Raw genomic sequence first — 27,055 nt, forward strand, 5'->3', positions numbered from 1 at the left:
TTGATGTTCTTCGAGTAGGTTCATGTCGTCGTTTCGCTGTTCCTCCTGATCCTCGTCGGAGTACTTCTGTAGTCGTGTACTCTGATGACATAACTTGGTAGGGAGCATGGCCTTCGAGCCGTACACGAGGAAGAAGGGTTTCTCTTTGTTGGACGTTGTCGGTGTGGTGCGCACGACCCATAGTACCGAGGGGAGCTCTTCGACCCACTTCTTGTCATGTGACATGAGCCTATCGTAGACACGGGTCTTGATCCCTTGTAGTACTATACCGTTAGCCCTCTCTAGCCCTCTCGACCTGTCCGTTACTCTGAGGGTGAGAAACCGAAGCGAAGCATATCTTGACTCCTAGTCCGATGCAGTTGTCTTGGAAATCAGCGCTGATGAATTGGGAGCCGTTATCCGTTATGATGCGGTGAGGCAATCCATATCGGCAAAATATCCCCTTAATGAACTTGATGGCGTTGTCGGCCTTGATTTCCCCCGTGGGTGTTGCCTCGATCCATTTAGTGAATTTGTCGATCGGCACGGACAGGAATGTGTTGCTTCGATCCATTTGGTGAATTTGTCGATCGCCACGAACAGGAATTTGTAGCCGCCCTGTCCTCATGGGAATGGACCGAGTATGTCGAGCCCCCAGCACGAGAACGGCCAAGTGAGAGGGATGGTTTGTAGTGCTTGCGTTGGTAGCTTTGTGTGTTTGCTATGAAATTGACAAGCTTCACACTGTTGTACCATATCGCAAGCGTCTTTGAGGGCGGTTGGCTAGAAAAATCCTTGTCGAAAGGCTTTTCCGACCAATGTACGACCGGCGGCATGTGACCTGCAGACCCCTTCGTGGATGTCGACGAGGAAGTGTTTGCCGTCGTCAGACGAAACATATTTTAGAAGTACTCCGTTTGGCGCCTTCTTGTATAGATCGTTCCCGATCATACAGTAGATTTTTGCTTGACGGGTTATTTTCTCGACTTCTGCGTCGTCCTCGGGCAACTCATTGCTGCTTATGAATTTAATGAGTGGGGTCCACCAGTCATCCCTGGTCTCGATGTCGGCAACGGCACAATCTGCCTCTGTAGCCCCCGAGCCGATGTCGGGGGTGACTGGGCTATCTTCGTCATTTGCCTCTTTCACTGATGGTTTTGTCAGGATATCTAGAAAGGTGCCGGGTTCGAGTAGCTCTCGTCTGGACGCACGCCGTGCTAGATTTGATGGGACCTCGATCCCATCAAATCTTTTTTCCAGCTTCTTGACTTCTGCAAGATATTTGGATAGCTCAGGGCTAGAGCATTTGTAATCTTTGTGCACCTGGTTTGCGACTAGTTCGGAGTCCCCTTTCACGATCAATCGCTTGACTCCAAGTGCAGCTGCAGCTCTCATCCCAGCGAGTAGTCCTTCGTACTCGGCTGTGTTGTTGGTCGCCCTGAAGTTGAGGTGAATTGCATGCTTGAACTGATCTCCCGAAGGTGATGTCAAGATGAACCCCGCACCTGCTCCTTGGCTGTTGAGCGCGCCATCGAATGCCATTGTCCATGTTTCGTTGTCGGTCTGGCTATCTAACCTGTTTTCAGGCATAGTTCAATCGGCTACGAAATCGGCAAGAACCTGGGACTTGATGGCTGTTCGTGTATAAAGTGGATGTCAAACTGGCTTAGCTCGACTACCCATTTCGTAATGCGGCCGACAACGTCTTTGTTTCTCACGACCTCGCCAAGAGGGAAGGCGGAGACAAATGTGACTCTGTGGGCTTGGAAGTAGTGGCGTAGCTTTCTTGACGTCATGATTACTGCGGAGAGCAGTTTTTGGATCTGTGGGTACCTTGTCTTTGCGTCGTGTAGAGCTTCGTTGACGTAATAGATTGGTCTCTGCACCTTTTCTCTTTCGACAACAATGACAGTACTCACAGAGTAGGGCGTAGTGGCAATATAGAGGAACAATTCTTCATTAGGTTGGGGAGCAACAAGTACAAGGGGATTTGACAAGTAGCGCTTGAGTGCGATGAACGCCTCTTCAGCTTCCTGTGTCCATACAAATTTGTCTTGCTTTTTTAGTAGTGCGAAGAAGGGCTGTCCTCGTTCTCCCATCCTAGCGACGAACCTACTTAGCGCCGCCATGCATCCGGTTAGCTTCTGTACGTCCTTGAGCCTTGTGGGCGACTTCATGTTCTCGATTGCCTTGATCTTCTCGGGATTTGCTTCTATTCCTCTGCCAGAGACGAGGAATCCGAGCAAATTGCCCGACGGTACCCCGAACGTGCACTTCTCAGGATTGAGCATGAGGCGATATCGTCTGAGGTTGTCGAAGGTTTCCCGTAGATCGTCAACCAATGAGTCGCCTGTCTTGGTTTTGACAACAATGTCATCGACGTAGGCCTCAACATTGTTACCCAGCTGATCGCTAAGTGCCCCTTGGACCGTATGCTGGAGTCCAAATGGTATTTTGACGTAACAGAATACACCGAACGGTGTGATGAATGTTGTCTTCTCGTCCTCTTTTGCCATGCTGATTTGGTGGTAGCCGGAGTAAGCATCAAGGAAGCTTAACAGCTTGCAACCAGTTGTTGAGTCCACCAGTTGGTCTATTCGAGGAAGAGGAAAGTGATCCTTGGGGCACGCCTTGTTGAGGTTGGTGAAGTCGACGCACATCCTCCACTTCTCGTTGGCCTTTCGCACCATGACTGGGTTGGCTAGCCACTCTGGATGGAGTACCTCTCTGATGAAACCAGCCTTAAGAAGTTTATCGAGCTCTTCTCGTATGGCCTGTTTCCGATCTGATGTAAATCTCCGCAGTTTTTGCTTTACTGGCTTGGCATCGGGTCGCACCATACGTTTGTGCTCAATGACCTCCCTGGGGACCCCCGGCATGTCGGACAGCTGCCAAGCGAATACGTCCACATTGTCGCGGAGGAAGGTGATGAGCGCGAGTTCCTATTTCTCGTTCAGTGATGCCCCGATCTTGACCGTCTTGTCGGGGTTGACACTGGAGAGTGGGACGATTTTGATTGCGCCGTCTGGTTTCGGCGTCTTAGTCGTTTTGATCACTTTCTTGGGTGGCTCGGCTGTGGCGGGTGGGCTGGGAGTGTACTCGACCATGTCGAGGCTTCGCTTGTCGCATTGGACCGCCAGCTTCGCATTCCCTTGGATAGTGATTGTTCCCTTTGGCCAGGGCATCTTGAGTACCTGATACGCGTAGTGAGATGCGGCCATGAACTTCGTGAGTGCCGTTCTTTCGATGACGGCGTTGTATGCTGTGTCGAACTCAGTAACATCATATGTTATCTGCTCCGTTCGGAAGTTGCTCGCTTGGCCGAAAGTCACCGGAAGCATGATCTTGCCCAATGGCTTGGACGAAGATTGAGGGGTGATTCCATGGAAGGGTTGATCGGTAGGTGTCAACTCGCCTCATGGAAATCCCATTGCGTCCAAAGTGTTGGCGAAGAAGATTGATGGAGCTGCCGCCATCGACGAGGACTCGCGCTACCTTGATATTCCGAATAGTGGGTTTGACCACGATCGGATATCGTCATGGTATAACAGCAGCCTTGGGGTGGTCTTCATCTGAGAACTCGATCTTCTGTTCAGACCACTTCATCTTGGGTGCAGCCCCCTGCCATGTCGAACAAACCTCACGCTCTACTTTTTTGTATTCTCGCTTTGAAGAGTATGTTGTGGAACCTCCGAAGATGTGTGAGACATGAAGATCAGAATCTGGGTACGCGGAGTCCGAGTCCTGAGTGGTTGCCTCAGTTGCCTTCTCGACTACACGTACTCGCTTACCCTTCTCTAAAGCCAGCTTCCTTTCCGATGATTTTTTGAAGATGAGGCATTCCTCCAGAGAATGTCTGTCCGACTTGTGTATGGGGCACCATATTCTCTTTGTATCACTGCCCTGTGGGTCTGGGTGTTTGGGCGGGCGTTCGTATTCAGATGCAAGGACTTCTGTTTAAGCTTTCCTCTTCCCATTCTTGCCGCTTTTCTTCTTGCTTGATTCGGGCGCGTCCTTGGCTAGCTTCTTCTCTCCTCCCGCCTTTGGTTTGTCGTTTTTGCGTCTCAATGCGTCGTCTGCATGGGCACATCGATCGACAACCTCGAATAACCTTCGAGTAGTAGTGATTCACCTTGTTGCCAACTCCTGGGTAGTATAGCGATCTCTGACACCGGTTTTGAAAGCGCGGATCACAGAAGCATCGGTGATATCGGGGATCGTATTTCTCCACTCATTAAAGTGCCGAACATAGTCCCTCAAAGATTCACCCTGATTCTGTGTTAACACGTGTAAATCGTCTTCGATCGCGTGACGCTTGTAAGTTCCCTGGAAGTTCGCGACGAATTGTTGCCATAAATCTGCCCATGAAGAGATCGAGTAAGGTGGGAGGTGCATCAGCCACGAATGCGCAGAACCTTTCAACGCCGTCGGCAGATAATTTACTAACGCGTTGTCGTCTGTCCCAACGGCGTATAGTACCGTGGAGTAGACCTGGAGGAATTCTTCAGGGTCAGAACTTCCATCGTACTTCTCTATTGCTCCGGGTCGGAATCTCTCGGGCCATCGGACATCACGTAGAGAACGGTTGAAAGCCCTACACCCAGCGCTGGGGGCAGTGGGTTGTCGGCGATCGTGTGTCCTCCGTGGACGTCTATCGGATGATGAAGACGGAGATGATGATGACGATGACGACGATGGCTCACTAGGCTCCGGTGTGCGATTCCAAGGGCGACGTTCAGGTTCTCGAGAGTTCTGTCGTCGTCCACCATTGTTGTCCTGCGCCGATCTCCATTATCATCACCGTCATGCTGATGCCCTCGACCAACATCGTCTGGTGTCCGATGTTCGTGATCGTCGCGGTCGCGGCGGTTGTGACGATTACGGTGGTGTTGGTCTCCGTTCGAGCGTCCTCCTCGATCTTCGCCCTCGCGACGTCGTGAAGAAACACGATGTCGGGAACGATTCTCGTTGTCTTGCGCGCGTCGTGCTTCTCGGCGGCCATTTAGATGGTCGTGGAGATCGCCGGTGCCGCGAGGTGGAGGAGTAGCTCGTCTCGGCGACGTCCGCTGCTCCGGTGGTTCGCCGTCGGTACCGTCAGCCATGGGTCGTTCAGGTTGTGCTCTGGTAGCAGCTTCCTCGAACGCGTTACTGAGATTGGCCACCGATTCCCGTAGTCGTTTTGTCCAACGTGCGAGATCATCGTTAAGCACAGGTTGTAAGGAGCTTCTCTCAGTATTGCGTTGACGGTGCCGAGATGCTGGGCCGGCGTACCCGTCTGGTTCTCCGCCTCTGCGTTAGCCTGTGCGGATGTGCTAGTCCCACCGATGGCAAACACGTCGCGTGGTGTACTGGAAGATGACGAGCCACAATCTTCGAGTAAGTGAAGGACCGATGGCTCGTGGGGATTGATGTCGATTACTCCAACGAATCAATCCGAGGTCAACGTCACTCCTTGTTCCTTGCCTGTATCCTCGAGAGAGGTTCCTGACTGCCGGACCTTAGGAGGCGTCGTCTTCATGGCGCGGAGAAAGACCTTGCAGCTTGAGAAGTCATGATTCTTCGTCTTGTGAATAGGACAATAGACATCATGAGTTGGAGAAGTACGCTGGATTCCACGCTCTTTGCAAGCACGGATTTCAGTTTGTACGTTGAGAAAAACCCAGCAAGCTTGCAAGTTGTGCTTCCTGGACTTGTGGATAGGACACCAGGACTTGGCGACCTCGGAAGCTGTCCTCGTCGGCTCGCAGTCCTTGTCGGAAGGACAAGGCTCGGCCGCGCTAGGAATCTTCTCGGGCTCGCATGACGTCGATGTTCCGTTCTCCGCCACGGCGGGAGGATCCTTCGACATGGGACCGTCCGGGTTTATAACCACGGCGTTCTCGTTTCCGGTTATTGATGAACCAGCCGAGATTGGCACCGTGGTGTAAACCGGGAAGACGATTTCGCCGACTTGAGTCTACACCAGCATTGTTGAAGCAGGGATTCCTTGGATGGGGCCGGTGTTGACTCTGTTGTCGACGAAGCTCGATGTCATAGTAGTAGAACCTTGAGCACCAAGTCCCTCTACCTGGTGCGCCACTGTCGACGGTGAGTAACCGTAGACCGGATATAGAGGGTATTGGGGTACGCTGGTACGAGGATCTACGTAGTACAACATCAAGGAAACAAGAGACAAAGATTATACTGGTTCAGACCCCTTAGCAGGTAATAGCCCTAATCCAGTTGATATGGGATTATATGGAAATAACCACAGATTACAAAGGGAATAGTAGAACTCGGTGGTACCGACGAGATCGTAGTCGAGTTAATTAGACTAGACCACCCGGCGACTTGGCTCCTATAGTCTTCGGCTTCGTAGGCTGTGGTTGTCGTGTAGGCTATGAGATTCGATCCTTATATCCCCGCGGGGGGTCCCTTTTATATCGCAGGTCACGCAGTCTCCAAGTAGGACTCGGAGGCATCAGACCCTGCACGATATAGTAACGACCCAATCTATACGGGTAGGAACCTTTCCATTGGCAGACTTCGTGATGGACTTCCTTAGCGTATTCAGAGGACGTCCGTATATGCACCGATATACCGTATTGCCGTATAGCATACGTCCAAGGGTAGAGGGTATATCTTATCCGTAACCTTGACACATCTGAAGTTAGCATGTAATTTTTTTTAAAGAAATTCCTTATACGACTGGTAATGTATTTAAAAAACGAACGAACTTAATTCAAAATTATAATATGTTGTACGTACTGCAAGTACTAAATTTGTAATCAAAATTATTTGTCTTTGTTAGGTTGCATAATTTTTTTTCATATATTTACTTTGTTATGATTTTATAGTTATTTAGTTATTTTTAATTTTGGATCCATCCTAACAATATGGAATATCCATATAATTTTAGCTTTGGCCTGTTTCAATTTTGAACGTTGTTTTAACCTTTTGAGTAGGTGCAAAGCCGCATGCATGCAAAGTCAGCCCAACGTGTGAACATGCAAAGTCAGTTGAACGTGTGAGTGGCTTGAACTGACATGCAGTCGAAGGCTTGCATGTGCATGCATGCCGCGTCCCTAGAGGACCCGGTCACACACCGACACACGAACGAGTGAACGACGCCGAAAATTCGAACGGGACTCCCATGCAGGCGACGATGAACACGCACATGACATTGAAACAAACAACGAGACGGGTAGGAATCGAAAACGGTAACTTACCAAAAATTTTAGCAAAAGCATCTTCAATTTTTATAATAGTATTTTTATACGCATAAAGTTTAGAGAAACAGAGTTTATAAGTCAAAAGTTTATATATCCGATTCAAATTTAAATTTGAATTTAAATATTTTTTATATATAGTATTTTCTATACATCTAAATTCTATAGACCCAAAGTTTATAAGTCAAAAGTTTATATACCCAATTCAAATTTGAATTTAAATTTAAATATTTTTTATATAGTATTTCTACACATAATTTTTTCTAACTTTGTTTTTTTATTTTTTAAAAAATTATGGTGTAGTAGGAAGAGGAGAAGGGGAGGAGGAAGGGGGAGAGGAGCGTGTTATGGGGGATAGCGATCACCCGCCCATTAGCGACACCCGGAGTAGAGGGCGAGAAAAGAGGAGTTTGAAGCCGTTGACACGTTGTGGCCACGCGTTGAGCGCGTCCGAGAGCGGTCGGCGCCGGTTTTCTTTTTCTCTCTCGCGTTAAGCGGTGAGGAATGAAGATGGACAGGGACTGGGCTAGCTGGGGAGGCTGCCAAGTGGGTCCAAACCGTGGTAACCTAGGCTAGAGAGAAAGGGAAGGGTAGAAACATGGGTAGACTAGATTTTGGATGATTTTCCAGGTTTATTTCTCTTCCCATCTTTGTTAATTCATATATTAATTTGTGGTGCAGATAAATTCATGTAGATTTTACTGGAGTTAGGTGATTATACCTAGATTTCATTTTTTTTTGCACTTAAAAATTATGTGCAGTTTGCTCTCAGAAAAATGGAGAAGATGGGCTCAGCAGAATTTTGTTTGAATTGTTAGAAGGTCTAAACAGAAGAAATAAATTCTGGAAAATTATAGTTACTCTTGATAATTAACCTAGTATTTGAATAAATTATTTCCCTTATACACTTCCCACTTCCATGCAGTTTAATGCATATTTTGGTGAGTTAAGATTTTAGCCAATTAAGGTTTATAATTAGTCTATTATTAGACTCGTTTGACTGATTTATTTGAGGTATTAGCTTAAGTGATAAATTCTGACCAAAATTTCAGTGTGTTGTACACATTGGATAGTATTCATGTGAATTTTTCCAAGATTTAATTATGTATAAATATTTTTTTAGTAATTGATCTAGTCTATCCTTTATATGTATTTTCATCTCGAAATGCATTTGAGCATTTATAGATTTTATATTTGAACACTTCTTTACCTAAGGTGATATTATTAAACTTAGTTTCATACCCAACATGCACACAAGGACTCAAACCTAACCATGATCTATATGCATATGCATGCTTACACTTTGTTACTCAAATTCCATTTTGGTTTGGAAAGGAAAAGTTTTAACTAGCCCCAAAATTCCCTATATGCAAAAGTTGGGTTGACCTACCTAGGTTTAAAATGAAAATTTTAAGCTCGCAAAAATAAAAAATTTATCTTCCAACAATTTTGACAAGGAATTTTAAACCCTAGAATTTAGGTATGTTACAGTCCTGCAACGGGCCTACTATTCGATCTGTTCACCTCGAAGGCAGATGATTATTATCAGTGGTGTATTTATGAGTATTATTACTTGTAACAAAACTAAAAGGATACTCCCTCCATCCCAAAATTTGTATGACAGTGACGTTTTTTCATATAACGTTTGACCATTCATCATATTAAAAAATTGATATAAATATCATTTATTTTATTGTGGTTTGTTTTATTATCAAAGAAATTATAATCTTAATTTACACTTTTGCATATTTATACTAAACTTTAAATAAAACGAATGGGCAAACGTTATGCGAAAAGTCAACGGTGTCATTTTTTTGTTGGGAAGGAGGGAGTATATAGTATTAGTGGTAGGATCTCTTTGATCTAAAAAAAAAATAGTGTATGAACTCGCCCAGTTGGAGTACAGCCCACTGCCCACAAGTTCATTTCATGAAAGTTATAAAAGTCAACCAAATTCAGCAGTGTTTAATCTTTCGGTTTAGTCATTTATATCAAGGTGGCCGAAATACCAAAATTTCTAAAATTTCGGTCCAAAATTATATGAATTTTTAAATAAAATTTGATTAAATTTGAAAAAAATATTACCTAATTCATGAAAAAAATTTAAAAATTTCGGCCGAAATAATATCATATCCGAAATTTTGAACCCTGAAATGCAGGCCTTCTGGAGGGGTAGATAGTTGACCTTTATGCCGACGACTCTGCAAGCTGCAACGACCGCTTCTACCTGCAATATGATTGATGCTATATAGTTTCTTCCCCGGCTGCACTTCTTCATTTCTTCCTCCTCTTCCTCCGACATGCACTTGTGAAGCGACTCGAGGAATCCAATAAGTGAGGCTAGCTCCATTTCATAACAGCTCATCGGGCGTCCGTGCAGGTACTCAAATTTCTTGCCAGTAATATTTCCATCATCTATTTCTGTTTTACTTTTGCAAAGCATGATGGAGTAGAAAGTCCAACATGGTATGTGCTTGGAGCTTTACGAAACACTCGGTCTTGAAGTTGAACTGATATGATTGTTGAAACTTAAAAGGAACTGATGCTATTCAAAGACTAGATAAATCCATTCATGTTCCAGTCTTAAGTATTATGCACAGCCCAACAACAATCTTCTCCAACCTTCTTACCGCTAACAGACTAGTTTCTTAATCACAATTCAGAACTGCCAGTTCAAAATCGAAGGCAGGAGCAAAACCTGAAATCCCTTACTTCACATCAGGAACCTTTTATATCTATACTCCTTTAAAAAGAGTAGTGATGGTGGTGATTGGTGAATCTGCCACCACCCCCACCACCAACTCAGGACCCTTTTGGAGTAAGGTGATGCCAAAGGGTCCACACATCAACCACCTCCACCACTTTGTTGTGAAGGAAAAATGATATTGTGAGGCCATAGGGCTCATGTTATTTACCGATATATCTAGAATTTAAGAAATGATGTATAAAAAATAATGATAATAGTATGTTTTTTTTTTGGTAAATCTCAAAGAGGACAAGGAGTGCATGTTTTCATATAAGAAGAAGAAGAAGAGAGTTGGTCTAGTTTTTGAATGATAATAGTATGTTAATAATCATTTTCATCAATTAAAATCCCGTGCAAAATGCTAGTTAGCATTAAGAATGCATATGGACGAAAGAGACTACCCATTGGCATGGCCAACACTCAGCAAAGAACTTTTTATCAAGGTTTTCAATTTTTTTTAACCAAAGAGATCTGTAAATTTTTGCTATACACACCCCAAAAAATAAAAATAAAATAAAATTTTCTCCGGGTATCTACTTCATGTTTGATTCACGCTAAAATTGGAAGTTTGATTGAAATTGAAACGATACGATGGAAAAGTTGAAAGTTTGTGTGTGTAGGAAAGTTCTAATGTGATGAAAAAGTTAAAAGTTTAAAGAAAAAGTTGGTATCTAAACCAGGACTTTTTCTCATCCCAGATATCAACTGTTTACTGCATTTAGACCATTTACTATGTGTACTATTTCCCTGTTTCCTAATGTACCCTACTTTTGATGCTCAACCAAATACTAGTTCCTTGTAGCTCAGCAGTCCAGAGTATTAGTATGCTTGCGAGTAACTATCGAAGGAAGGAGTAATAGTTTTCCATCCTCCAAACTGTCACCCACTCACCCTCCAAGTATTATCTTTTGATTCAGGATTCCAGCAGATTCAAGTTCCGCTATCCCTTTTTCTATGATGATCAATCAGATTGTGCACCTCCCTTTGCGTATCCTTGATTCTTTTCCTTCATGCAGTTCCGCCAGTGCAGTTGGCGTTTTGGGACCGTTCTCACACCTTTTCCAAAAAGCAATAAATTTGGTTTGAAAAATATGGAAAATATTTGCCATGTAAATATAATGATAGGCACAACATAGAAAAAGGTATCCCTCTAACCAAAAAACCCAATCCTAGCTACGAACCTGGACACGCATATGTTTGTCTTTTTAGACGGAGTAGTACGTACCTAATAAAATAGAGGTAAACTGGGCGAGGAATGCCTTCTTTCTTGCATATCTAAGGAATTTAGTAGATCTGTACTGCCATAAATAATATTTAACGTGTATATTTTGGTAATAACATGCTAAGGGCCTGTTTAGACTTTAGATCCCACTCAAAATTTTACACCCTATCACATCAAGCGTTTGAATACATATATAAAGTATTAAATATAGACTTAAAAAAAATTAATGGTACAGATTGCGACTACTTTGCAAGGCGAATCTTTTAAGCCTAATTGTTCCATGAATTGACAATGTGGTGCTATAGTAAACATGTGCTAATGACTAATTAATTAGGCTTAATAAATTCATCTCGCGATTTACTAATGGATACTGTAATTAGTTTTTTTATTAGTGCCCGAACACCTCGTGTGACACCCTATATAATACCCGAACTTTACATCCCTGTATCTAATCTACCCCTAAGATTAGCTCTGTCATGTCGCATATGTATCTTTAAATTAACATTGAATTGTTATGGTCAGTAGCGGAGCTAGTGGCGGAGCTAGCCAGGAGCTACGCCTAGGGCTCATTTATATTATCTTGTTCTAATGTTCTACTAATCCACACAGATTTTAGAAATTTAAATAAAATTTACATGGAGTCATGAACCCAGGCCTAGGGCTTGAGCCCTGGCTGCCCTAGGCCTGGTTATTGTTAATCCGGTAGGCCATAATTAGGAGTAAACTGGAGATTATCAAACATGACTTGCTCCAAAAGGTGTTCCATCTGTTTAATTAGGTGGTGTTTGGATCCATAAGTCCTATGGACTTATTTTAGTCCTAGGACTAATCACTTTAGTCTATGGCTGTTTGGCTATATGGACTAAAAGGGACTAAAGTACATTAAATGCGCTGTACAATGACCATATTGCCCCATAAAACCATGCAAAGTGGACTGCACCATGCCCCTTGCTGCAGCATGCCGTTTGCTGCCGCTGCTACCACTTTGCAAGCCAAAACATTGTTGTTGCACGACTGCACAACCAAATGCAAGCCAAATCAATGTTTCACCCCAACATCACAAGCATTAACCCATCATAATTTGGACAAATACACACCTTCAGCAAGCCGAATCACAAGCAATAACCCATCATCATTTTCATTATCAATATCACAACCAAATCACAGAAATTCAAAGAAGCTCATACACATCTCAAGTTGTCGAAATACATCACAGAAGTTTCAATGTTACAAATTACAAGCACTCATGGTTCAATTAACAAGTTCAACCAAATACAATTCACAATAAATTTGAACCATATATTACATTCCTTTCAAAGACCACAATCCATCGGCAACCCAGTCCCGAAATTGGTTCATCACATGCGAGTCCAAATCATTTGTTGGTTCGCTAGATGGAGAAGAGGTTCCACCCAATGGATCATAATTTTCATCTTGGTCATAATTATCGAACTCTGCATCAGCCATTTGACTGTCTCTAATGAAATTATGAAGTGCTATGCATGCATGAATAATTCTGCTTTGCTTTTTCTGCGAGTAGCTAGGTAAATTAAACAAAATCATCCACTTGTTCTTCAAGACCCCAAACGACCTCTCTATCACATTGCAACACGAAGAATGGTTGTAATTAAAGTGCTCCCTTCTTCCCCTAGGCAATGTGCTTTCGTTGTACTTTTGGAAATGATATGTTATACCCTTGTATGGTGTAAGATAACCCGGCCTATTTGGGTATCCCGAGTCTACGAGATAAAACTTTCCTGGAGGTGGCTTTGGTAACTTGCCACTAAATCTAGTTTGAGCATCATTGAATACCCTCATATCATGAACCGAACCAAGCCAGCTAGCAAGCACGAAAATAAATCTCATATCAAAGTCACAGACGCACATAACATTCTGACTCTTCTCCTTATGTCTATTCCTATGTTAAACAGCAGCTGAATTTGGCACCACAACTTGGATATGAGTACCATCTATTGCTCCAATGCAATTATCCAAATATGGTATGTACTGTGGAGAAAGCAATTTTTTATGGACTGTTGAGAAAAGAGGATCTTTTGGCCTAATGATATCTTTTGCAAGTCTTAGTAGAGCGGTCAAAACTGCTTTGAACTTAGTATGTACTGTTCTAAGAGACCTAACAAATCGGTCTTGGGCTTGCCTAATTGATTGGGGAGCACCTACTATCCACAAAAAAAGACCCAAAGACTCCATGGAATCCATTTTGTTTGTGGACTTCAACTCATATGATTCCACAAGCACCGAATGTAACCTCTCAAAAACTGGCATGTGCATCCTAAACATGTTGTAACAAGCAGTTCTATTGGCTAATGTTCTCATAACCCAATCATGTCCAGACTCAGGTGCTACTCTTCTTAGAGCCTTATTAGAGTAAAGTTCCAAGTAATACGTACCAATCATGCCAGCAAGCATACATGCTCTTCTCCTGTTCATTTCTCTTTTCTTCAAAATAGAAATGATAAGATCAATCTCCTCATCACTGCTGTCTTCCTCACAGCTATCTTTATCAGCATTGCCCTCACCATCCTACATGACTGACATATGCATAGAAAGGAAGCACATCATAAATATAATATGAACAAACTTCAACAAGAAAAGAAGGGAAGGTAGTTAAATAGATCCACACATCACATGTTGATTACATCACATCACATCAAAGTAGTAGATAGTTCAACACAAAAGTAGTTCAGAACTAATGCAGCTAAGACCCAACTAATGCAGATAAGACCCATCTAATGCAGCTAAGACACCATAATGCAGCTAAGAAAGACACCATATGCAGCAATGGCAGAGTGCCTCTAGTGCAGCTAAGAAAGGCATCATCTAATACAAATTCTTATGCTGGCACCATCTCTTCAACCACATAAATCTTGCTTCATTAGTGCTAATATTCTCAAACATAACTCTGTTATGTTTGGAAGCAAACAACTGTGTGGCACAAAAGTATTCCACATTGTCTTCTGCTGCACCACACTCTACTGCCAACTTCTGACAGTGTGTCAAGGACTCAGCCATTTCTTCTTTCTTCTGCTCCTTTAACTTCTTGCTGTTAACAAGTTCAGTAATTAGGGTATTGGACTTATCACTTTTAGAGGTGAAAGAATTGAGCAGCCCCCTCATGAGCTTCACCACTGGGCTCTTGCTTTTTTTTCCAAGACTTGAAGCTGTGGACACATCACAGCTGCTACTCCCTCTCTTCCTGCTGTTAGTGCTCATGGGGCTATTCTCAAAACCATCCCCTACAGCTCTTTCCCCTCTAGCTGTCTCCCTTGCATCCCCTGCTTCCTCTTCTTCTTCCTCTTCATCTTCATCTTCAAAACCAGGGATATATGCTGTGGAACCATCAACTGCAACTCCTTGAAACATCTCTATAAGAAAATCTAAGTACTCAGGGTTGCCATGGCGAAATTTCTTGGCATCCCCCTTCTCCTGTATTGACACTTAATCAATATCACAGATATCTCCAAAATCATGTAAACTAGATCAATTTTTGACAACTGCGTACCTTAATTTTTTTTCCCACCAAACATTTGATGCAATTATTTCTCCACTAGCACTTCTACCAGCTCCAGTTTGTTGGTTCAGCCACACCCAAGCAACGTAATAATTCTTTAGATGGGTGAATCTATTCTTTATCTGTTTGGTTGAATGCCTTAGGTTAGCCCTTTGGAAATATTTGGCCTTCAAATTCTGGTACCCTCTAGTTGTCCATGCTCCATTAGGACAATGCCCATCCCTTATTTCCTCACATGCTATTTCACACAATGTGTAAGTTTTTTCTTCTGTCCAAATTGCCTTGTCATATGTATTCTAGGAAAGAAAAACATGATTTAACCCTAAATTAACCACATGAACAGCAAATGACATATTACAAATGCTTAGCCCACGGCATGCATAGCAATTTCAATATCATGAGCAACAATTGACATATTTCGAAAGCAATAAAACAAACGGAACAGATTTGAACCATCGGGGTTTACCATGCGCTGACCATCAGGACCGAAGTCCTCTTCGTCTTCGTCGTTGCCGTCGTCCTCAGCCACATATGTCCCTTGAGACGACGACGCACCGACTCGCGGTCCTCCTCCGAAGACTCCAAAGTCGAAGGCGGGTGGCCCGCTGTGCGACATGGATGCCGCATGACCTCGGAAGCCTCCATCGCCAGATGCTGAGCCAGGGGGAACCCATCCTCGCATTCCCCTGCCAGATCCAACGCCATTGGTCAACGACCTGCCGCAGCCTCATCCTCCTCCTCTCCCTCCACGACTTCTGCCGCGTCCCCCTCCCCCCGCTGGAGGACGCGACGGGGCGATGGTGGATCTGCTCCCTGCCTGAATCGGAGGTAACCCAAGGCTACCCGGTTGAAGGATCTGTTAGTAGGAGGGGAAATCAGGGAAGGCGTCGGCCTGGGAGTTCAGATCCAGGCCCCCCGATCCCCCTCCCCCAAAATGGATGCCAGCGCCAGATCCAGCATATCCTGAAGACCCCTGCGAGAAGCCGTAGTCGGAGCCGTCCATGTGGCCGGCTGGAGCTTCATTGAACGACTGGGAGAAGAAATCGTGAGGATTTCCCCCCGCCATTGCTGATGCGCGATTCGTGAGGCTTGCGCGAGTGGCAGCGGCTTGCACGACGCCAGCGAGCCAATCGGCGGGCAGAGGACAAGCTAGCGCGAAGCAGTGGTGGAGGCTAGCGCAGGGAGATGGCGGCGACGGCGCGGGGTCGAGAGGAGCAAGAGAGAGATGACACGAGGAAGAGATGAGGCGAGGAAGAGAGTGGGCGAGGAAATGGATAGGGTTGGCTACCGTGAAGGGGCAGCGGGTGGAAAAGAGGCACTTTAGTCCCAATAAGCACCTCCATTTGGGACTTCTGGACTAATGCACTTTAGTCCCATTTTAATCCCTCCTGTTTGGGACTCTAGGGACTTAAAGTGACTTAAAGTGGAGGAACTTCTTTTTTAGACCCTCAAAGAAACAGGGCCTTAGCTTTGCGCATTGTAAGTTACAGATAAATAATAAATGCAGTGCTTTGAATAATGCACCGGCTTCACGAATTTGCAGGCACAATATAACCACATCTTCTGTGTCACTCATATGGGAGATTGGTATGATAAACTTTCACAATCTTTTAGGGATACTGCGAAGGAAGTATTGGCAAAAGCGGATATTGATCCAAATGTTAGGTGCTTCACAAGAAGACAGATGAAACGCATCACAAATAACTACAGCACTACCTTGGGAAGAGGAGGGTTTTCTGTGGTGTACAAGGGTATGCTCGACGATGGCCATTCAGTGGCAGTGAAACAATATAATTGGAGAACACAGAAAAAGGAGTTCACAAAAGAAGTGATCATACAGTCCCAGTGTAGTCATAGGAACATTGTTAGATTATTGGGTTGTTGTGTGGAGGCAGATGCTCCAATGCTGGTGACTGAGTTTGTCCCGAATGGAAACCTTTCTGAACTTCTGCATGGGAACATTGGTCAGCTTCCTGTCTCATTAGAGACACGCTTCCAGATTGCATTGGATGTAGCAGAAGCAGTTGTATATATGCATTACTCTCAAAATCATCCAATCCTTCATGGAGACATCAAACCATCAAACATACTTCTAGGCGACAAGTATGTGGCGAAGCTATGTGACTTTGGAATATCTAGGCTTCTCTGCATGGACAATGATGAATACACGGGGTTTGTTATAGGAAGTATGGGATACATGGATCCAGTGTACCGTGAGACTGGACGACTAAGCCCAAAATGTGATGTCTACAGTTTTGGGGTTGTTCTGTTGGAACTCATCACCAGAAGCAAAGGGATTGATGATCAGAACAGAAGTCTAGCTAGAGTTTTTGCTCACTCTAGTATAGATGAAAGATATAAACTATTTGACAACGAAATTGTAACCAACGAGAATGTGGACTTCATACAGGAAATGGCAAACCTTGCACTTGATTGTTTGAAGTCTGAAATAGAAGATCGGCCTCAAATGAAAGAAGTCTTGGAACATCTTTATAGTCTCAAAAGGAAAATGTTGGAACAGGAGAGGAAGATTGCAGAGTTGATGGAAGAGAGAAGGATTGCAGAGTTGACAGAGCGAAGAACTGTGGCATTTAGGGAAATCAAGGCCATATTGCAAGATATTGGTTTTGAAAGACTCGTCACAAAAGAAAAAATAGATTCCATCGTAGGCAACCCGAAACAGGTATCAACCTCAGAGGCATTTTCAGGAAAAAGTAGTGTTCTCATTCAGCGTGCCATTGGCAAGATTTGCATGGGACATTTGAAAAACATTCGATTTATCGTGATAAAGATGTCTGTTGAGGCTGATGAGATTTGGAAAGAGATGTTTCTTTATGAGATGATCAAGCAATCTAGAATTGAGCATTGCAATGTCGCCAAGCTTTTTGGCTGCTGCCTAGATCATGTGGATGCCCCAGTATTAGTTTATAAGTATGGTGACATAGGCTTGCATGATGCTCTTTTCGGTAACGCGTGGCAGCAGTTTGATTGTCCTTTCGCTTGCGAAATACGTCTAGAGATTGCAGTTGGTGCTGCAGAAGGCCTTGCTCACCTGCACTCACTTAATGTGGTTCACGGCGATGTCAGAACTGCCAATGTAGTACTGGATGTTTATTCTAAATCTAAGCTCGAAATGCCTGGGATAACTGCATTTATGGCAAAGATTGCAGGTTATGGAACACAAAGGCTCCTTTCCTTGGATAAGGCCAAGCATGAAATATTTCTAACAGAGAACATCCATTACAAGGATCCACACTTCCTCAAGACTGGGCTCATGGCTAAGGAATATGATGTATATGGTTTTGGCGTGGTTCTTGTGGAGCTCTTCGCACAGAACATGGTGCAAATGCATGACGTAAACATGGTGCTCAAAGAACTTGATGGCATTCCTGCTAGATGCCATCATCTTAAGGAAATTAAGAAACTTGCTTCTTGGTGTCTTGCATCCAAGGTGACGGAGAGGCCAGCAATGGACAAGGTAGTACGATGCCTTCGAGCTGTCTTGACAAACCTGCAAAATCTTCATGATCCCTGCAACTGCAAGTCAATGTATAATAAGTCTGCGATGCAGTCCGAGCAAATTACCAGTGCCAAGTCTGCCAGTAGCTGATAGCTCCACAATTGTGATATAGGAAGTTAATACAAGTTCCCAATTAATGTGACCTAAATGTAATATTAATATATATTGGTATATATGTGTTTGTAGAACTATTTGCTGGTCAAATATAGGGCAAAGCCATAAACAGTAATAATATTTCTTGCTGGATTTTCTGCTGGGATCCAGCGATTGGAGAGACAGAAAATGTACTGTTAGTAGTAGAGATGGCAATAATGACAACACAAACCCTTCTAATTGTGTTTCCAGCAGATATCCAGATCTTAAGATGCTGTTTATATATGTGTAACATTATCCAATTTTACAATAACCCTCGTGATCGACAATACGGGGGTTAAATTCATCTCACTAGAGCTTTTTTGGTTGTTTTGTTGTTTGTTCTGAGGTTTGGTTGTTGCATGTTTGCGGAATTGCATGCGCCACAGATAGCAAGTAGCAACCGCTGTATTTAGTTCTACTAGTTAGCGTGCACGTGCAAGGCACATCGAATTATATCTAATGGAGTACACCATGTTGGTTTTTTACACTAACAATGAAGAGGAGAAATATCAATTCAAAAAAAACACATTGCTTGAACCAATCGAGATACAATTTATGTTGTCAATCATGTTCGAAGAACGTGCGGAAGCATTAGGAACACAGAGCCACCTAGGAGTGTTCAACCCTAGCACATGTGGTGGTTAGTGGGGGTGTGGCGTCACAACGCTCCATATTTAAGGTTAGAGGACTTTTACGGTACATTCTACTTCAAGTATTCAAGTATATACTGTTAGTATATAATAGGGTAGGTTCGGTATTTGTTAAAAATCTGAAAAGGGTTGTTTAGTCATTTAAAATAGAGATTATTTTGGTTTTTTTAATCATGAATAGTGATAAACTTTCCCGTGGTTTTTTTTCTGTTGTGGATATCGTCATCCGCGTGTAGCGCTTCTTTTCATTTCATCCGGCGTCCCCGGCGACGGAAGCTCCCGGCGCACCTCGCTCCCGCCCCGGCCCAGCGCCTCCATCCCGATATTACCTCCGGCGCCGGGAGAAGCCGATCTTCCATGCGCCCGGCGTCTTCCGCCGTTCCGCATCCCCGGTGCCTTGTCTCTAGCCCTAGCCTGTTCTCCCCCTTATCCGACCTCCCACAGCTTCTGTCTTCCCCAAACCACGGCGGCGAGGGTTGATGGTTTTGGAGTCTAAACATGGTTTATATCGTATAAAGTTCGAAACGATGTTAATGGTTTTGGAGTCTGAACATTCTTCTTTCACGGCCTTCTCTGGAAGACTGGAACGTGGGAGTTGAATGGATAGTAGTCACAGAACTGTTCATACATTAGTTATATTGGCATATAACCATGCTAATTATACATTAGTTATGCTAATTATGCCGCCCTGCCGCTGCCACCTGCCGCCGCCGGGCTGCCCTTGCCGCTGCGAGCTGCCGCAGCTGCACGCCTTCTTCCCGGCGCCCTTCTGTAGCTCCGCCTGCCCGCCGCCTCCCGCAGACAGGGCGTATGTCATTGAACTCCGAGTTGAGGATGGTGTCGAACTCAACGACGAAGAGGTGGTTGGTCGCGTTAACGTCGCCATGCCATCAAAGCTGAGATTCGCGCCAGTGAACCCGTTGAAGACGAACTGCTCGTGGCCACCGCCTTTCGCAGCCCGCCGGCGCCGCCTCCCGCAAACCTGACGAATTGGGGATTTTCGGAAGAACTAGGTTTTGGGTGAGGAAAGGGGGAGGGAAATTGAATCGATTCCCGATGGCAGCGACGCCGGTTGTGGTTGTCGACGGCGGTGCGGCGCGGCGTGCTCGCAGAGGCAGTCAGCGACAGTGGTCGCCCACGCGCGGCTTCGAGAAAAATTCGCTTTGCCTGTGCACCTAAAGGCCAGATCTGACTAAGTGAGAAACACGAATTTACAAAATTACCCCCACGCAAATAGATAAAAAAGACAAATATGCCCCATTCAATTTATACTGCAGAATAATTGGGAGAAAGATCAGATGAATTTACACCGTTAGATCAAATATATTGGTAGTATATACTTCAAGTAGAATGTATCTTAAAAGTCCTCTAACGGCTTGTTTGGTTGGAGGGAGTTTTGAATAAGGAAATGGGAGTTTAGGAGATTGAGCTTTTTAATCTCTAGTTTGATTAGAGGACTTGGGAATTTTAGAGGGACTGGCATAGAGAATTAATCTATCCAACTCCCACCGATCCCATCCCTGGGGACCTGTTAATTCACGAGACTTGGTGGGAATTAAACAGCAGAAGTCCGAAATACCCCTCTCCCGCACACTCCGCCGTCCATTGCCGCGAAAAGGAATAAAAACGCGCGAAAAATCCTGTTCACTGCCGCGAGGAGGAGTAAAAACGCGCGAAAAATCCCCATCTCAGCGCCACTTTCCTCGCCCACTCCGTTGGCCACCACGAGAAGCAATAAATCCTGTGAAATATCACCAGCGATTCTCCCCATTCACACGCGAAACCACAGCCAAGGTTAGGTTCTGACGCAAGTTTGTTGTGTTCTTGAAAACTCTCCCTCTTTCTCCCTCTCTCCTGTACAGATCGAGACCACAGCCTCATGAGGTCTGGATTCTCTCTTTCCCCATCTTTCTGCAGTACATGACTGAGAAATTTGTGTCTTTCTCCTGTACAGATCGATGGAAGCAGCTTTGTAAGGGGAAAAGGTGGGGGGGGGGGGGAAAAGGTGGTTCTGATCTGCTGTTCGTACTTCTACGTCTGTTGTTGCTCAAGGCTGATTTTTTTGTAGTTTTGCTCTGCAGTTTATCACACCAAAAGCTGTAGGTACTGATGTTATTCTGTTCTCTATTTTTTTTTCATCAGTCGATTGCCTTGTTTGATTTTCCAAGACAGATCAATCAGATTTGGTATTTTAGTATTAATGGTAGTAGGCATTTTCCCAGTGTATAGAGTAGACCTGTTCTTAATTTTTTTTTCATCAGTCGATTGCCTTTATAGATTTTCCAATATAGATCAATTCGATTTCATATTTTAGTATTAATGGTAGTAGGCATTTAATCTGCTATAGAATGACACATAGTGTATTCGTCAATTTCATACGTGATACATACAGAATGGAGGGGGATATGATCAGTATCAAAATTCATCATGGGGGATCTTTTTCAAAGGAGGGTCAACTTTGCTATGTTGGAGGCCAAGTCTCTATTTTTCGCAATTGTGACAGCGAAAGGATGTCATACTTTTGTCTAGTAGACATGGCTAAAGATGTAGGTTTCAAGGGTGGAGATGAACTATTCTATGCTATCCCTGGTTATAGTCTTGAAAATGGAATCGACAAACTTCATGATGATCATTCAGTTCGTAAAATGTTGAATTTTGCAAAGAAAGGCAAGTCAATGGAAATTTATATTAAGCATCTTGAATAAGGTGTAAGTGCTACTCCAATATTTGGACAGGATGTTGAAGATAATCATGTGGAGGAGGTACTGTACTTAGAAACAACTTTTCTTTTCCTTCCGTATTTTTTTTCTGATGTGCTGACGTGTGATACTGTGTCATTTCGCTATGTTTTTTTTTGTTGTTTGTGCTGCTTGTGCATTTTTTTTCCTCATGAGCATGGTACCTTGATAAAGTATAGTTAGTACTTGATCTTGACCTATTTAAAATCCTAATAAATTTGCAATATAATTTTGTTGACAGACATGGCTCGCCCTCCAACCAATCGAGATATTGTAATCTTTTGGAACAGAATGAGAACACGTAGAGTGAAAATAGTGATGACATTGTATTTATTGATCCATAGCGGACTGTGGAGACTAACTGTGGTGTTGTTCAAGGCCACCAGCATCATTGAGGCCCCTGGACTGGCAGCGGCAGCGAGAGGTCTCAGCGGCCTAGGGTCGAGTGAGGATTGATGTGCATAGATGTAAATCCAAACGATATCGTTTCAATGACAATGTGAGAATAAAAAATAAAATAAATAGAATATATAGATTATTTGACAAAGCAGAGATAACCGTTCTTTCGTTTACAACTATGCCGTAGGTTGCCTTCAATATGAAATAATCATTCTAGTGCTGCGCTGTTTTAAAGCTAAACAGGTTGAATAGAGAATTGACAAGCATAACAAGTCATAATAGTGTCAGTAATCAGTTACAAAAATTGTCATATATCATGAACTGAACATACAGGAAGCAAACACATTCTGTCAGTTAGAAAAAAATGAAAAGTTATCAAAAAAACTTTCATTGATTTTCAGCCTACAAATCATAAGAACTCTCATTGATTTTAGCGATTCCAGTTTTCAATTGTTTCAATCGATCTCTAGATCTTGATGGTACTAACAACCCATTCAATATAACTTGATTGTTTCTAGGAAGGGATGATCATGGACGTAAGTAATACATACACTTGATTGTGAATCAATGAGAGTTTCTTTTGTTGAACGACTGAAAAATTTCTACTGCACTTTTGAGTGAAATGATGGCGAAAAGAACACAGTGAAATCAAGAACGGCCTGCTGCTCACCGAGTCAAGGAGGATGTTGGATGCCTTGAAGACGCTAGATGACCGGTGTGTCGGCGTAGTGAAGGAAGGCGAGCCCCTTCACCGCACCAATGGCAGTCTACATCCTCCTCATCCATGGTACAGGACTATCGAGACCTTCACACAATTACAGTTCAGGTCAGCTTCTACAAGTCTTTCCGGAATTGACACAGAGGTGGTGGTGACAAACTGACGGTGAAGGTAGCTTTTGTAGCGTGAGGTTCAGAATGAATAAATGACATTGCAGACTATTAATATACTGATGGAAAACATTGCAAGATGTGTCTAGACAATGAACTCAGGAGATAACGATAAACTCCAGAGCAAAACATGGCTGTCCAAGGTTATGAAAGATTACAACGTAGCCCATATTAATTTGGTAAATGTTCAGAATTAGGATTATAAATTTAGATACGTTATATGAACTATAATCCATTGTTTTCCATAACAGAACAAAGATACAAGTCCAACGTAGCCCATATTAATTTGGTAAATGTTCAGAATTAGGATTATAAATTTAGATACATTATATGAACTATAATCCATTGTTTTCCATAACAATACAGTAATTCACAATCCAAAATGCAGATTCAAGTTTAGTTTATGGACTGAAAAAAATAATGTATGACAAGGTTCAGAATCATTTAATCAATAATAAATACTGTCAAATTTTCAAAATAATCAATTCACGTTCAGTTTCATCAAAACAGTACATGTAAAAATGCAACATTCAAATAATGCTGTACAAGCATCAATTGCATCGTTCCCTCGGCCTCTGCCAAGTGCCAAGTGACCAACATGGCTAAAGAGATCAATCATACAGCATTAATGTTTCATTGTTGGCCTGATACCGTAATGATACAACATGAAATATTCATGAAGTGAAAAATTTCTCAAAGGTATAAAATAAAAAGGAATTTAGTCCATCTAAAGGCACTCTTAGTTTTATATGCAGAGCATGCTCAAAACCAGGAATGACATGGCAAGCTCGATGTTTACATAAAAATCTCTAGAAAGTTTAGAATGCGAATATACTTAAACAAACTTCAAAGTTTTAATACCAAAATATATTAAATGAAGGGATTTTGTGAATCTAAAGGAAAAGGTATCATCAAGCAGAGTAGCAAGTCATATATATGGGATTAGCATCATTTACCTCTCTCCTGAACCCCAGTTGTTCTCTTATTTGCTGCTGGACCAATGCATTCCATTCATTCCAGTTATTGCATCAACTTCTGCTACAGGATCACTAACAAATTTCACAATTCCATAAACCTATTAACACACCCTTAACTGAAAGGCAATGGACCCTAAATGCCTCTTGTAGCATGTAGTCTGCAATATCTGCAGCCAGATCCCAACTACAATGGCCCAATTCAATCGAAAGACCATCTCAACATTCAGCATCATTTGTGCAGTGTCCACTATATGTCTGATGAAGAACTTGATCAGCAGCTGCCTGCAACGCTTGTAATCTCAACAAAGTCATAACCCTGAAGTTGTCCACTTTGTTTATCCCAGATAAGCTTCACAGATTGAACCTGCAAATCAATGCAAACATCACAATATGGTCAGGCAAAAACACAAAGTTGACAGCAGTAGTTGTTGTCATTCATCCATTATCACTGGAGCAAAAAAACCAAGTCACATATAGCAGCTATGTAACTGTTATATGGTCTGCAAACTTTTTTTTTTTTTTGAACGGAAAAAACAGCACAGTAGTGCTTTTTCATTGAATATAGAAGGAGAAAATACAACCCCTAGGGGTAAAACAAAAAGATCTTTAGACTATACACTATACAGAGTGCGGGATGAGCTCGCGCAATCTTTTAGCCCCAGCTAAAGCCCACAAGCTGGCCTCCTCTTTGATTTTTGCTAGGAGAACACCTGTCTGCAAACTTAGCACCCATGTGGAAACATGTGGAAACAATAGATAAGTAGAAACAATCAAACAAAACCTTCCAAAGCCCATAAATTAGAGGAAGTAACCTGTTCATATTTCATGGGCACAGCTCTAGAAAAAAATAATCAGAGATCAGATTGAACAAATATCTGCTGCTGCTAACAGGTCAACATCTATCTAGCCAAAAGCAAAAGGGTTGCAATAAAGTTAAGTGGAACCTGTATCATAAAGATTATTTATTCTTCGTTAAGCAAAATATAAAATGCAACTATTGAATTGCAGTGTGATAAGACACTGCGCATGTTATGAATAAATTAGACTTTGTACACCTTTGCAATCAGTATTATTATGATCAAATCCTTTCCAAATTGCTCTAAAAAAATTGTATCTCATCAGTATTGCTCCGATAGAAATATATTTCCAATCAGCATTGCTCCTATCAAAATTAATTGAGATACATGCCCTGAAAAAGTATATAATCACATCCAAAGTTTAATTACAACGATAATATAATCATGTGTTTGCAGAAACCTCAAAAATATGGATTATACATAAATTGAGCTGTAAGAAGCATGCATGAACTAAAAGTAAAAATATAGTTAGAATATGTATGCCTATTGCAAACTAAAATGCAATCTTAAAAATAAAATCATGTTTACCTTGAAGCCAATGTCACATGGATTGAAATTCAATCTTTAAGCTCAAAATAGGGTGGTAGGCTGAGGCGAGGAGATGATTGACCTAAATACCTACAGGCGCACAACTCAAATAACTCCCACCTTAGTACCTGATAATATCACTGGCTTATTTGGAGCAGCACACATCTGTTCTACTTCCTCCGTTTCACAATGTAAGTCATTCTAACATTTTCCACATTCATATTAATGTTAATAAATCTAGATAGATATATATGTCTAGATTCATTATCATTAATATGAATGTGAGAAATGCTAGAATGACTTACATTATGAAACGGAGGGAGTAACTTCTAAATCACCTTGCGGTGGCTGTCATTAATCAACCCAGTAATATTACCCTCCACTTTAAGTGTTTACTTCCAGAGGCTCACATGAAGTAGTCACATTCAAAAATAAATATAAACATTACTTAACTGAACCTAACAAACACGTTCACATATTTTACTGTTCACCAAAAGAAAATGCAATTATTTTGCCTGGTGATGTTACAAAGAGTGCAGAAGACAAGGAAAAATCTGAAACTAAATAAGCAAATATCTGCTACTGCTACTAACATGTGACATCAATTCACTCAAAAGGAAAAGATTAGACATTAAGTGGGATTGGAAATTTTTACTACATGTGTTCGTAACGATTTAAATGCCAATACTAAAAATTAAACTTTGATGAAAAAACTTTAAAATTAAGTTTTAAAATTTAAATTTTGGCAGCGGCTGATTTTGTATAGAGGAAACGAGGGGAGAGTGTTCGGATCACCTTTTGGTTTTACTTTTATTGGGACTTGCATGTTGTTCTGGAACTGAATTTGGCAAGGGCACTAATTGGGTCAGATATATGAACCTGAAACAATGCACATGTGAATTTTCAAGGCTGAAAACTCTTACCTTGGTATATTTTGATTCCATGGTATAATAATATGTGAGAATGTACCAAAATTAGATAAAGCCTTTATCTCAGCATGACACGACAATGAATCAACAGCTTCGCAGTCCTGGCCGGGAGCAACTCAATGAGACCCTGCTCCTACCTACCCGCTGGCAGATTTACTGCTCCACAAGCTTCATACTGCAGGCCAAACAATTGTCCGGCTGGAACTCAACATAAATTCACCTTTGTCTTAGACAGGAGCAGCGAGGGAGACGTGATCCGGATGAGTTTGCGTAGGGGGGGCAGCGAGGAATCGCGGTGGCGGCGCAGTGGACACCGGACATCGAGGGATCGACGGCGACCGGACAGCAGGAGATCCGGTGCCGGCGCGAGGCTAATGCGGGGATCGACGATGGCCGGACTGCGTGGGATCGACGGCGAGGTGCGATGCAGACACAAGGGCGAAGCGGCTCGACGGAGACTAGATGACGATATATCGACGGCGCCCTGACAGCGGGGATCCGGCAACGGCGCGAGGCGGCGAGGGAGAGGCAGCGGGGTGGTGCTGGGAGGATCCAACACTTCGTATAAGCCGTTGGATGAATATATCTAAGGATAAAAAAATATATATAGGTGTTTGATGAAGTCGTACTTTTTGTGTGACACCTTGAAAACCTCAAATTTGTAAAAATCAAGTCTAATTTGATATATATTAACAAATAGGTAGAACCGAGTCTAATTTGATCAATTAGCATAGGATTTAGGATTTA

The 27,055-nt window shown here is 42.8% G+C and overlaps 2 protein-coding genes and 2 long non-coding RNA genes across 6 annotated transcripts; 2 read left to right on the forward strand and 2 right to left on the reverse strand.

Annotated features, from left to right (window-relative positions):
* Positions 1-762: 762 nt before the first annotated feature.
* LOC136357434 (uncharacterized) lies at positions 763-4,981 on the reverse strand. Its single transcript, XM_066312693.1, has 5 exons — positions 4,781-4,981; positions 3,529-3,600; positions 3,036-3,389; positions 1,813-2,921; positions 763-1,555 (listed from the first exon to the last, which is right to left on the reverse strand). The coding sequence occupies exons 1-5, from the start codon at positions 4,979-4,981 to the stop codon at positions 763-765; spliced, it is 2,529 nt and encodes an 842-aa protein (XP_066168790.1).
* A 4,455-nt stretch (positions 4,982-9,436) lies between these two features.
* LOC4343282 (wall-associated receptor kinase-like 10) lies at positions 9,437-18,554 on the forward strand. 2 transcript variants are annotated; one of them, XM_015789428.3, is made up of 2 exons: positions 9,437-9,567; positions 16,231-18,554. In XM_015789428.3, the coding sequence occupies exon 2, from the start codon at positions 16,264-16,266 to the stop codon at positions 18,295-18,297; it is 2,034 nt and encodes a 677-aa protein (XP_015644914.1). In that variant the 5' UTR covers positions 9,437-9,567; positions 16,231-16,263; the 3' UTR covers positions 18,298-18,554. The 2 variants fall into 2 exon arrangements, with proteins under 2 accessions (XP_015644914.1, XP_015644915.1); XM_015789429.3 differs by having other exon boundaries at positions 9,469-9,567; positions 16,302-18,554.
* Positions 18,555-20,644: 2,090 nt separating this feature from the next.
* Positions 20,645-22,277, forward strand: LOC9272532 (uncharacterized). Of its 2 annotated transcripts, none has more exons than XR_010742811.1 (4): positions 20,645-20,786; positions 20,947-21,095; positions 21,385-21,754; positions 21,972-22,277. It is a non-coding gene; the product is annotated as an uncharacterized lncRNA (long non-coding RNA). The 2 variants fall into 2 exon arrangements; XR_010742812.1 differs by having other exon boundaries at positions 20,762-20,876.
* Positions 22,278-22,400: 123 nt separating this feature from the next.
* LOC107281482 (uncharacterized) lies at positions 22,401-26,865 on the reverse strand. Its single transcript, XR_001547168.3, has 4 exons — positions 26,349-26,865; positions 24,612-26,258; positions 23,974-24,358; positions 22,401-22,934 (listed from the first exon to the last, which is right to left on the reverse strand). It is a non-coding gene; the product is annotated as an uncharacterized lncRNA (long non-coding RNA).
* Between the last annotated feature and the right edge of the window lie 190 nt (positions 26,866-27,055).

Source organism: Oryza sativa, chromosome 7, assembly GCF_034140825.1.
Source record: "Oryza sativa Japonica Group chromosome 7, ASM3414082v1".
NCBI lineage: Eukaryota > Viridiplantae > Streptophyta > Magnoliopsida > Poales > Poaceae > Oryza > Oryza sativa.